This window comes from Sceloporus undulatus, chromosome 1, assembly GCF_019175285.1.
Source record: "Sceloporus undulatus isolate JIND9_A2432 ecotype Alabama chromosome 1, SceUnd_v1.1, whole genome shotgun sequence".
NCBI lineage: Eukaryota > Metazoa > Chordata > Lepidosauria > Squamata > Phrynosomatidae > Sceloporus > Sceloporus undulatus.
In genome coordinates, this window is record NC_056522.1 from 285,470,153 (window position 1) to 285,483,001 (window position 12,849).

A 12,849-nucleotide genomic window follows, 5' to 3' on the forward strand; every position below is an offset into this window, starting at 1 on the left:
AAAGCTGCTCTGCTTAGGGCTCTTAAAGTGTCCCATGAAAACCCCCACAAAGTAGTACTAGAAATGAGAAAGAGGTGTGGGGCTGACATGCGACAAAACTAAAGCAAGACTAATGAAAAGGGAGAAGAGATCCTAACCACTACACTCTCATAGTGCTGCTGCTGTTTCACTATAACTGCCCTGGCTACCTCCCGCTGCATTCTGGGGTTTGTAGTTCAGTGAGGTCTAAGAGCTCCCTGGCTGAGGATTCTAAATGCCCCTCCTTAAACTGCAAGTCCCAGAATGCATCAGGAGCAGGCAGCCAGCGCGCTAACAGTGGAATAGAGGCACTGTTAGCAGTCCAGTTATGCGATGGAACGTTCCAGCAGGGCGGCCCCTGTTTCCGCCCGGGTCGCAAAGAGAGGCGCACCCCACAGAGAAGAAAGCGAGCCTGCCTTTGGGAAAGGGACGCTGTTGCCATGGCAACCAGAAGCCGCTCTGAGCCGATGGAAGGTTTTGTAAGAGAGCTTTTTCCAGTTCCTCTTCGCATTGATTGACTCTTTACTTCTGTCAGATGGAGTTTCTCCATGAAACTCTTCTTTGAGAGCTAGGGCTGCATCCACACTGCAGAAATAACCCGGTTTGAGCCCGCTTTTCAGCTGGCCATGGCTCCATGCTATGGAATTCTGGGAAGCGTAGTTTGTTGGGGCACCTTTCTCTGGGAAAAGTGTAGAACTGGGGTACAAGCCAAACTAGTTATAATAATAGTAATAATAGTAATAATAATAACAACAATAAAACTTTATTTTATATCCCGCCTCTCTGTCACTGACAATCGAGGCGGCTTGCAAGTTAAAATTTACATATAATCCCATGCTCCAATATCCCTCCCTCCCCTAAAAGAAATCAATTAAGCAGTTAATAATTTCAATTCATACGTTATTAAAATAACAAGCGAATAAGCAAAAGCGGAGGATTCAGAGGGTGGTAAATTCTCCCCAAGGCCCTCTTTTTCTGCCCCATTCCAGTCTGTATCCTTGAAAAGCTACTGATGTTTTGTTTGTTTGTTTACTGATGTTTTCTGCTTATTTATTTCCTAGTATTCTGATGGCACGGAAAAGATGGATCTGGAGGAGAGCGACTGCGAAGAGATGCTGGCGCAGGTGGGACTTGAAGGCGTGTCTGCTTCAGCCAGTTTCAGCTCTGTCTCAGAACCAGGGTGACCAGGTGTCCTCCTTTTCCAGGGCACGCCCTACGTTTCAGCCTTCTGTCCGGGAGCAATTCCCAAATGTCCTCCATTTTGAGCTTGGCTAAGAAGCATGGATTTATATTTATGTTTATTTATTTATTTACAGTATTTAAAGGCTATCAGAGCGGCTTACAAACTGTTTATTAGACATTTCCCTGCTTTCAGGCTTACAATCTAAAAAGACATGACACAAAAGGAGAAGGGAATGGCAGTGGGGAAGGCGTTCATGTCTAGCATTCTTCTCTCCCTCTGAGGCCTGGCCCAAGGAAGTTGGACTGGAGGGAGGGCTCTTCTGGCTCAGGCTAGCCCTCATGGAGTTGGGAGGGCCCTTCTTCTTCTTTATGTCCTACATTTTGCGGCACCTTGTCCTCCTTTGTAGTTGTTCCAAAAGCACTTGGCTGGCTTGTTGCTAAGGAGAACATTCTCGCTACCTGACTCTTTTACATTTTCCGACCTTGGCTCACAGCATTGTACATAATGTATAGAAAATGGAGAAACGCCTAACCATCTATCTATCTATCTATCTATCTATCTATCTATCTATCTATTTATTATGCCGCCTTTCTCCCAGGAGAGACCCAAGGCAGCTCAAAGATAAAAACATTAATAAATAATAATAATTACAATAAAATTTAGGACAATTGAAATAATTTAAAAACACTATCAAATTACATTAAAATATTCAGAAATTATAATGTCATACATTCTTGAAAAGTGGTCCCTCTTAGGAAAAAATGAGATATATAAAAGTTAAAAAGAAGTTGGTAGGCTGCAAGCAGCAAAGGTCTTTAAAAATATTGTGCCATTTTTTTTTCCTTTGGGATGTAGAGACAGGAAGCTGGCAGTGTGTCTTTCTGTTCTGCAATAAGAATTCTGGTTAACAGAATACAGTAGTTACTCGTTCCTAGAAAACTGATTGGCTTTCCTACTGCAGCCTTGTGTGTTGTTTGATCTATGATATAAACAAACCTTTTTAAAGAATATGTTTGGATGCTGCTTGTCTGTAAATGTTAAGCAAAGCAGAGGAAGCTTGCTGTCTGGAACAATAGGCCTCCAGATTGTAGGGCAGAATGACTTACATGCCTAGTTGTAATTTATAGTGTATCTAAAATGTATCTAATGTTGAGGCTCAAACCAACATTAATTCAATATTAACCCATGTTAGCATAGCCCAAGCCAAGTTTTCCTAACTGTGGGCCCAGTACACACAGGCCAAAAGCGGTGCATCCTAAGAGTCCGGAAGCCACACCAAAGCCGTGTTCCAGTCCTAAGAACTGGAGCAAAGCTTTGGTGCAGCTTCCAGACTCTTAGTATGCATGCATCATTTAAACAGCATACCTCCAAAGTGACCCGAAGCAACTTTATTTTGGCCTGTCTGAATGGAGCCTATAAGTCTAAAAATTTGGGTGGTTGTTTGTCTTCACTCCTTTGGGTTTTTCTGGGTATGGCAGCCCTTCTGATGTCTGAGCTGGAATAACTATTAGCCTGTACAGCCCAGTCTAGGTGCTTCAGTTCACCTTCCAGGACGTGGGGTTCCCATATCCTTTTTGCCCGGTCCACCAATGTTTTTAGTGTGCTTCTTTTTTGTCCTGGGTGATGGTTGGCGTTCTTGTGCAGGTATCTGTCTGTGTGTGTAGGTTTTCTGAATACTGTGTGGTCCACACGTTGGTTTGGTTTGCAGATGACATCCAAGAATGGCAATGTTCCTTCCTCTTCTTTGTTCCATCGTGAATTGGATGTTAGGGTGGATGTTGTTCATATGGTTCAGGAACACAGCCAGGTCTTCTTCTCCATGGCTCCAAATGGTGAAAGTGTCACCCATGTGTTGGAACCAAGATGTGGGCTGTTTTAGTGCTGTTTCCAGGGCTTGCTTTTCAAAGTGTTCAATGTAAAAGTTTGATATCACAGGGCTCTGAGGGCTTCCCATGGCTACCCCATTTCTCTGCTCGTAGAATCCATTGTCCCACTGGAATCAGTTTGTTGTGAGGCAATGTTCAAACAGGGCTGTGATGGCTTCCGGAAAAAATTATCGGATGAATGCCATGGTGTCCATTATGGGGACTTTGGTGAACAAGGAGACCACATCAAAGCTGATTGGTGTGTTTCTGGGTTTAAGTTCGAGGTTGTTGATTTTTTCTATGAAGTGAGCTGAGTCCTTGATGTAGTTGGGGGTTTCCCCTATATGAGTTTGTAATTGTGTGGCCAGAAACTTGGCCAAGTCGTATGTAGGGGATCCAATGGCACTCATTGTGGGTCAGAGTGGAATGGAATCCTTGTGGACCTTGGGAAGTCCATAGTCTTGGTGGGAGATCATCGGATTTGCACAAACTTTGGCATGTGGTTTGCAGAATTGAGGAGTTTTTTATCAGGGTGTTCGTTTTCCTGGTGGTTTTGTTGGTTGGATCTTGTTTCAGTTTTTTGTATGCTGCAGGATCCAGGAGTTCCTTGATTTTTTGTCTGGGTTCGAATTGAGGTCCTTGATAGCTTTTCTTTCTTTTTTGATTATGTTGCTGGGAGGTGGTTTTGCCTTGTTCAGGCTCCTTGCTGTTTTATCTCTTCCGCTTCCTCCTCTGGGAGATGGTGGAGGGCAGATTCAACCTGGGCAATGATGTCTTCAACTGGGATTCCGGTGGTGGTTACTCCAAAGTTGCCTCCTTTGGCCAAGGTGGATGTTTCCTCTTTCAAAAGTTGCTGCTGGATGAGATTGATGATGGTTTGTGATGTGTCCAGTGACGGTTTCAGCTGGTGCTTGTGGCATTTATTGAATGTTTGTTTTTGTCTTAAAGTGTGGTCTGCCACATCTTTTTTCATTTTCCCATAGGTGAATTTTGTCCCAGTTTTTTGACTGATGCCCAGGTGGAGTGATAGTAGTTCTTTGTCTGTGTTAACCAGCTCTTTGCAGGTGGTGTTTATTCTCTCCCGTAACAGGGCATGTTCCATTCTGTTGTAGATACGGTTGGCCTGTGAGAATTTTAAGGTCCTTTTTGCTGTGAGAAAGTGTGGTATGGTTTCTCTGTCTCTGCAGCGTAGCAGGAAGTTTATTGTGTCCCACTGTGTCCAGATCTAATGCCTCCAGGAATGGGAAGAGTAGTCCTAGCTGTGAGAATGCGCTTCCAGACATTCCTGAAATCTAGCACTTAAGACTGGCTAAATCCAGAAGTACATCTGATACAACACAAATTGAATCCCTGTTCTCTGATCTGCAGTTTGATTGTTTCTGTTTTGTAGTTTAAGCTTCAGTTTTTTGCCCTCTTCCGGTCCATCACCAGTATCAGATTACAATGGTTGTATCACTGAAGTTTCGAATGTAAGAAGACACTTTAAATTAGAGTGGGAATCATGTGCCCCTCAGTTATTGCTGTACTACAGCTCTCAGCAGTTAGGGCATCAACATCTGGAGGGCAGCATGATTTCCACATCTGATTTACCTGGGGGCATTTATAGTATTAGCAACAGGTCACAGAACTTCTACCTTGCTTAGCTTCTTATCCAACATAAGAAATGACTTTTATCTGGGAAACTAGAAAGCATTATGTAACACCGGTCTTTCTAAGGCTCTCAGGTCGGCTTCCAAACGAAAGCCCTGGTATACGGAAGATCTCCGGGCGAGGAAGCGGGTTCTGTGACGGCTAGAGCACCGCTGGCGGAAACACCAGCGCTTATCCGACAAGACTCTCCTAGACCACCTTTTGGAGGACTACGGAGAGGCGATACGAGCAGCTAAGAACTCGTTCTATGGTGCTCGTGTTGCGTCCGCAGAGTCGCGTCCAGCAGAGTTGTTCAGGGTGGTTAGGGAGCTAACTCAGATCCCTTCCACCCTGAACCAGATCCTTGAACCTTCTAAGGCCTGCTGTGACCAATTTAACAACTTCTTCGCGGATAAAATCTCTCGGATAAGCGAAGGTCTTAATGCCGGCATTAGGGCAGAACCAAGGGTAGAGGCATCCAGAGCCTCTGTGGACTCCATTAAACTGGATAAGTTTGAGTTGGTCAGTACCGATGATGTGGACAAGATCCTTGGAAGCGTTCGGAAGACAACCTGCTCTCTCGATCCCTGTCCCTCATGGCTAGCGGCTCAGGGGGGACTGGTGGTAAACTCGATGTTACACCGGATTATTAATACATCTTTGAGGGATGGGCAATTTCCATCCAGCTTGAAATTGGCCACTATAAAACCGCTGTTAAAAAAGCCCTCCCTCGACCCCCTGATACATAGTAATTATCGGCCAGTCTCGCTGCTGCCATTTCTGGGGAAGGTGATCGAGAGGGCGGTTGCAATCCAGCTTCAATCGATCTTGGATGAAACGGATTATCTAGACCCATTTCAAACTGGCTTTCGGGCGGGTTACGGGGTTGAGACGGCCATGGTCGCCTTGGTCGATGATCTCCGTCTGGGCATCGATAGGGGAAGCGTGTCCCTGTTGGTGCTCTTGGACATCTCAGCGGCTTTCAATACCATAGACCATGGTATCCTTCTGGAGCGCCTGGCTGAGGTGGGAATCGGGGACACTGCGCTCCAGTGGTTCCGGTCCTACCTCTCTGGGAGGTTCCAGATGGTGCAGCTGGGAGACGTGTGCTCCGATAAGAGGGCCCTTATATCTGGGGTCCCTCAAGGAGCCATTCTGTCTCCCATGCTTTTTAACATTTACATGAAACCGCTGGGAGAGATCATCCGGAGACATGGGGCGCGGGGTTATCAGTACGCTGATGACACCCAAATAGTCTTCTCTATGTCTCCGACTGATGCAGTGACTGAGGATGGCGTCTCTCCTCTCGTGGCCTGTCTGGAGTCGGTAATGGGCTGGATGAGGGAAAACCGACTCAGTCTGAATCCAGAGAAAACGGAGGTACTTGTGATAGGTTCCCCTGGTCCAGGAATGGCGGTGGTTCCACCTGTCCTGAACGGGATCACACTTCCTGTGAAGGACTCTGTACGCAGTCTGGGGGTGCTTCTTGATTCGTCGCTTCATCTTACAGTTCAGGTGAATGCGACGGTCAAGAGCACCTGTTATCAGCTTCGACTTATTTGCCAGCTGCGCCCATACCTGGCCCAGAGGGACCTTGAAACTGTAGTACATGCTCTGGTAACCTCGAGATTGGATTTCTGCAATGCGCTCTACATGGGGCAACCCTTGTACCATACCCGGAAGCTACAGATGGTACAGAATATGGCAGCCAGACTGGTCACTGGTACTTCCAGGGCCAGTCATATTACACCTGTACTTAAAGATCTGCATTGGCTGCCCATTCGCTTCCGGGTGCAATACAAGGTGTTGGTTATAACCTATAAAGCCCTACATGGCTTGGGCCCAGGATACCTTGAGGACCGCCTCTCCCCATATATTCCGCCCCGCACCCTCAGAACATCTGGGCAGCAACTACTGAGGGTCCCGGGGGCTAGATTAGCCTCCACAGTAAGGAGGTCATATTCCATCTTCGCCCCGACCCTCTGGAATACGCTGCCCATAGAGCTCCGCTCGGCCACCTCCCTGGCCCAGTTCAGGAAGGAATTAAAAACCTTCCTGTTCCAACTAGCATTCCCCGACACAAGCTCCAGCTAGTCTTCCCCGTCTGACAGCAGTGATGGCTGGCTGACGGGGTTTTAATATTGGTTTTAATAGTTTTATTGTATTTGTACTGTTGTTACTTTGATTTGCTGTGTTGATGTATTGTATTGTTTTGATTTGCTGTGAACCGCCCTGATCACAGGAAGGGCGGTATACAAATAAATTTTTTTATTTATTTATTTAAAATATTTTCCTGCATATGACAGCCCAAAGATGTATCTTTACACATGTACTTCATATTTTTATACGAAAAACCTGTCTGCTCTGTTGGACGGAATTAATTTTTCAGAAATCTACTCTAAAATTAGCTCATGTGAGGGTGGCGCAGAGAATTCTAATGGTGTATGATTTTATTCTGGAAAATAGTGGGAAACAAATAGTATGCTTGAATTTATGCAGACATTTCATTATGTTTATTGGATAGAACATGATAATTTTCACTGATAGAACAATGATGTTTATAGAGACAGGAACATATTACAACAAATATTGTATTATTATTGACTAACAATATCCTATTAGTTGTGTATTTTCAAGTCATTCTGACCCTAGCACATGATGAGGGCGTTGCAAAGGGCCCATATGTACCAGGCCTGAATTTGCCCATACTCTAAGATCTCAGATCTCATTTCTTTCTATTCTATCACCTTCAGAGGAGTGTTGGATGGATGTTTCTGTGCCTGCTCCTAGACTCTGGATCTCCTTTCCTAGGAAACCTAACTGACTACCTCCTTGCTTTACTTTCATCACCCAGTAAAGATTTTTAAGATTTCTCTTTTATGTAGATATAGTGTAGATAGGCTTTCTCTTTTTGTAGATATGAAATCTACTTTTATACTATTCTTTTAAGGTTTTAAACTAATTTTAATTATATAGGCTTTTAAAGATTTATCAGAAGGTTTTTGCAGCTAAATTTGTCATGCAGGAGTAGTCTTGTGGCCATTTTCATAAGCCGGAAAACTCCCGGATCGGAAAAGAGCCGCACGGAGCGCTCCTGGAAGCGGGGATGCACGCACCTGGGCTGTATTCGGGCAGCAAATTTGGCAGCAAAAACCTTCTTTTAAGATCAGGATGCAGCCTGAATAGAAATTTAAACTAGGTAGAGGTAAGCCGAATTAATAAGCTACGTAATAAGCTCTTACATGTGTTATTACTTGGATTTCATTTTATCAGAAAGCCATCATATGTCCTGGTTTTGGGGGAAAGATGAGTATAAATAAAATGATGGATTGACTGTTAAAACAACACTATTATATTTAGGGCATGTCCAATTTAACTTTTTTCCTAAAACAGGTGAATGGATTTTCACAGGTTTCACAAGAAGCAACCCTAGGCTTCTTAAAACTGCAGCTATGTTAACAACTTCTCAGTTTGATATGAAATCTTTATTAACAATGAATATCAATTAACTGCCACTGCTCATATGAGAGAAAAATGCATTGCTGATCACAAAACTGCCTGATCCCTGGTTCTGCCATGTGTACTTGGTAGGGATGGTTTTTAAGCATAAAACTACTAATTTTGACCAACTGTTTTTCTTAAACTTTTTAGCTTTTTTTTTTTTTTGGCATGGGGACACCACTGTGATGTGTGCCCCTTTCAAATATATTGCTCCCCCTAATTACTCTCCCCCATCAGATTAAAGGAGATCCTTCGCTTATAGATTTGTCACCCTCCCACCCAAGATGTAAGGGCCACCACTGAAATATATTTTTCTACTTTTGTAAGGATTGGGGCTCTCTCAGGAGCTGCCTTCCTCCCCCCCCCAGTATCCCTGTTTTGGTTACAAAGCCACTATAACTCAGCATCTGAATTCCCTTTTTGTATAAATGATGGCCGTTGTATAAATGATGCCTTCCAGACATCTGTACTAGTAACACAGGGACTTTGAATAAGTGATTTAATAGCTGTAACAGTTATAATAAAACCAGTTGTGTCAGCCCTACTAAACTTAGCTGCGGTACACATGGGCCCTTTGCGATGCTCTCGTCACATGCTAGGTTTGCCTGGGGGTGGAGCGCCCACACGCCCTGCAATCCTAGTACGTGATAAGGGCGTAACAATGGCGCCACTGTGTATAAATGGGCTCTGCCATTGTTACATAAGCACCACACGGCGTCCACACAGCACCACATGGCGCTTACATAACCAGTGCACCAGTGGTGCACTGTTTACGCCACCGCCATGGCTTTAGCAGAACCTGCTTTTTGCGGGTTCTTTTTCCACCGGCGGGAAGCCGCATGGTTTGGGTGGTCTGTCCCACGCCTTACTTGACAAATAGGAGACCACTGGCATGCAAGAAAGAGGAAATAAAGAGTATATACAAATATTAAAGACACCCCGTGAACCATGTACTACTTCTATAACTATTGTCTGTGAAAAGGATTTCTGACTAACTTCTATGACAGTGCATTGAGAAGGTGTGGATCTCCAGCTCTCATTGCACCACACCATTGGCTATACTGATTAGTGGTGATGGAAGTTGCAATCCAACAGCATCTGGAGGGCCACATATTTTTCACCTGTGTACTACAAGAAGGTAAAGAACACAATCAATATAATTTGCATATATGCAAAGGGAACAGTCCCCCCCTATAGAGGTAGGTGGGAAGCCTTCGAATACATATGTAGCAAAACAATAGCTTTCACATGGAAATAATGTGACGTACCTGTTAAATGTGTTTATTATGATAGATACACCTGGTAGTGAAAGCCAATGTAGTGGACTGAGTGTTGGGCTATGACACTGGAGACCAGGGTTTGGATCCCCACTTGGCCATGAATACCTACTGGGTGACCTTGGACCAATCACACTCTCTCAGCTTTGGAGGAAGACGAAGGCAAATCCCCTCTGAACTAATTTTACCAAGAACATCCTGTGATAGGTTTGCCTTAGGATCGCCGTAAGTTGAAAACAACTCAAAGATACACAACAACAACACAAACCACTGTGTAGTAAAATCAGTATATTTGATTGATGTATGTTTCCCAAGTCCATAACGGTGAATATAGTGTATAGGGAATTATACAGGCAGACATTATTTGATTTTTATTGATTTTATATAAGGCACACAAGGACTCTTTTTGCCTGAGGACTGGGATATGAAAATAAATTTTATAGAAATTAATAGACCATTGTTTAAATTACATTGCAGGACACATTCAGTGCCATCTTTTTTTCTTTTTTCTTTTGCTCATTAGCAATTTCTTTAATGAGTTTCTTTTTTAGTGGTAGATAGTTAAGGTAACAGACAAGTGACAGATTGTTTGTCTTTAATGATTTCTTATTTCAGGCCCATTACAAAGCAATTAGAAATCTGACAGCATTTTCACTCTGCATTACTGATTATCTAAAGTGATGAGAAACTAGAGGTGATGAATATTAATTGTATATTTTCATATGATTATCATAAATTATTACCTTGTCTAATGTGTTGCAGGTGAATTAAGAGCAAAAGGAGGAAATTCAGTCAGATATGATAATTTGAAAGATAGTAAGATTTGGTTTATGTCGTTAACAGTGCCAATTTATTGGTCTCTTTCCCCTCTTAAAATATCTACTATTTAACCTGAATTCAAGATGTAATGTTAATCAACTGTTAATTTGTTCCATTACTAGGCTATTATTATTTTATGGTTAATAATTGTTTGAAACTTGCTTACATTGAAATATATATGGAAATTAACATTGCACCACACATAACATGAAACATTGGACAAACTCTACTGTTTAAAACTATACATTAATTGTCTTTTATCAGCATGAAATCAAATAGTGGATGTATAAAACGAATACTTTAAAAAGTTTAAGTTACAAAATCTTATTTGTAGTAATGTTAGAGATGTTTCAGTCTTATAAATTTTAAAATTTTGTGTATTGAAGATAATTCATATAATTTATTATCAGATATTTATCAAATTCTTGTTGAACCTGAAGACAATATAAGGAAAAAATTAAGAAAAATGGGCATTCACTTCCAAAGAAGGAGTGGAGATAATTTGACATGGGGCTTTGCTGTCTTAGCATGTTTAATATCAAGAAAAAAAGTTTTAAAATTCATTAATGGTGCTTAACACTAGTGGGAAAACAGAAAAGAAGATGTTTGCATGTTAGAAGAACTTGCTTATCTTCTCACATAATTGCAATTTTAAAAAGATACATTATTATTATTATTATTATTATTATTATTATTATTAACCTTTATTTATGAAGCGCTGTAAATTTACACAGCACTGTACATACAATCTTTTTAGTTAGACGGTTCCCTGCCCTCGGGCTTACAATCTAAAAAGACATGACACAGAAGGAGAAGGGAGTGGTGGAGGGAAAGAGTAAGAGGTCCAGCAGTTCCTCTCGACCTCCAAGGCCTGGACCAAGGCAGATGGACTGGAGGGAAGGCTTGGCTTCATAATGGATGGTTAATCATTTTCCAGGGAAAATACGTACTCTCAAGTAGGATAATGCATATACAGTACATAGCGATACAGGAAATGGTTTGATAAACAGGCACCAAAAGAACATTAAATAGTAAGTGACAATTATGCAATGCCTGGGAAGGCTTCTCAGAACTGGATGGTTTTCAACTCCATTTTGAAGTTGGTTAAAGAAGTGATGGCTCTTGCTTGTGGGGAAAGAAGGTTCCAGGAGTGAGGGGCAGCAAGTGAAAAGGGGCGAATCCGGGATGGGGCAGAGGAAATCCTGGGCTATTATACAAATTATATACAAATTATATACATTATATACAAATGCACACTAGTGATTTTAATATACAGTGGGCCCTGGGTATCCACTGGGGTTTGGTTTCAGAACCATTGTGCCTACCAAAGTCCATGGATGATCAAGTTCCATTAAATGCAATGGCATAGTCAGTTGTACCGTTGACTGTAATGACTTGTTTTTAATTTCTATAAATAACATGGCAAAATGAACTATGACTTAATAGACAGTGAATTGCAAAATGTTTCTATTGAAAGGAAACATATAGTATTATCTCTGAATAATAGATGGCTAAGAACTAGTAAAACATAGTCAAACTAGTTATGCTTAACAGTTTCATGCACATGAGATAAAATTAAATAAAATCTAAATTCAGTAACATCAAGTACCTGGATGCAGAGATTACATTATTGTAAATTATTTTTATATGCCAATTTTGTTTCTATTTCCATATTATTATTTGTATTGTGTTTATTTTAAAACTTGTTAAAATATAAAACCCATCTATTTAATATATTGTTGATCATCGTTATATTATTTTTATGCCCCTAAAGCCTGTTCTTTAAACGACATGTCATTGCTCTTGTTCAGACTGATTTGAATGAAATGTTCAGGTAATGTTTTGTCAGCTACCACATAAATTGCTTGTTAACTCCAGACAGCTACTGCTTTTTAATCAGAGTCTAATTATTCAGATAGAGCTATAAAAATATTGTCTGACATTTCTTTTATAAATCCATTGTACTTCTTGGTTATGGGCTGAGATTCTTGAGCAAGTGAAGATTTTCTTGCATATTTTCATGTTGTGATTTAATATATTGTTGATCATCATTATATTATTGTTATGCCCTTAAACTCTGTTCTTAAACAGTATGCTGTTGCCCTTGTTCAAATTGATTTGAATTAAATATTCATGTTATAAATTCTGCACAAGAGTACACTTGAGTGATTTCTTTGCAGTCACACAGACTAGTGCCTACTGCATTCTTTTACATTTTTAGTGGTGCATGAAATGGATGCATGCTTCTTGTGCAAGTATGTGCAATAGTAATGGAATCCATATGCATGGTAGTAGACATGGATGTGTTTTGCTTCTGCTGCTGGGATAGGTTGAGGTTAGACATATTCAGGCTTCAAACGTAGGTAATCATGAACAAATGAATTTTTGCAAAAGGTTGTTCTGTACCCATCAAGACAAAAAGAAGATATATCTGTATTTTAAGTATAGTGTTACGAGAAAGCTTTTCACAGAAAGCTCAAGAGCTGTAAGTATCTAACAGAAGCTTTTGGCTCAAATAGGAAGCTCTAACCCTTACTTCTCTTGGGAAAACATCTCT

The 12,849-nt window shown here is 41.5% G+C and overlaps 1 protein-coding gene across 1 annotated transcript in view; it reads left to right on the forward strand.

Moving 5' to 3' along the window:
- Positions 1–429: 429 nt before the first annotated feature.
- DCDC1 (doublecortin domain containing 1) overlaps positions 430–12,849 on the forward strand; it is a 368,535-nt gene continuing 356,115 nt past the window's right edge. The window contains exons 1-2 of the mRNA XM_042459567.1: positions 430–497; positions 1,080–1,142. Coding sequence (XP_042315501.1) covers positions 486–497; positions 1,080–1,142 — 75 coding nt within the window. The 5' untranslated portion in view covers positions 430–485. The remainder of the gene's footprint in view (positions 498–1,079; positions 1,143–12,849) is intronic.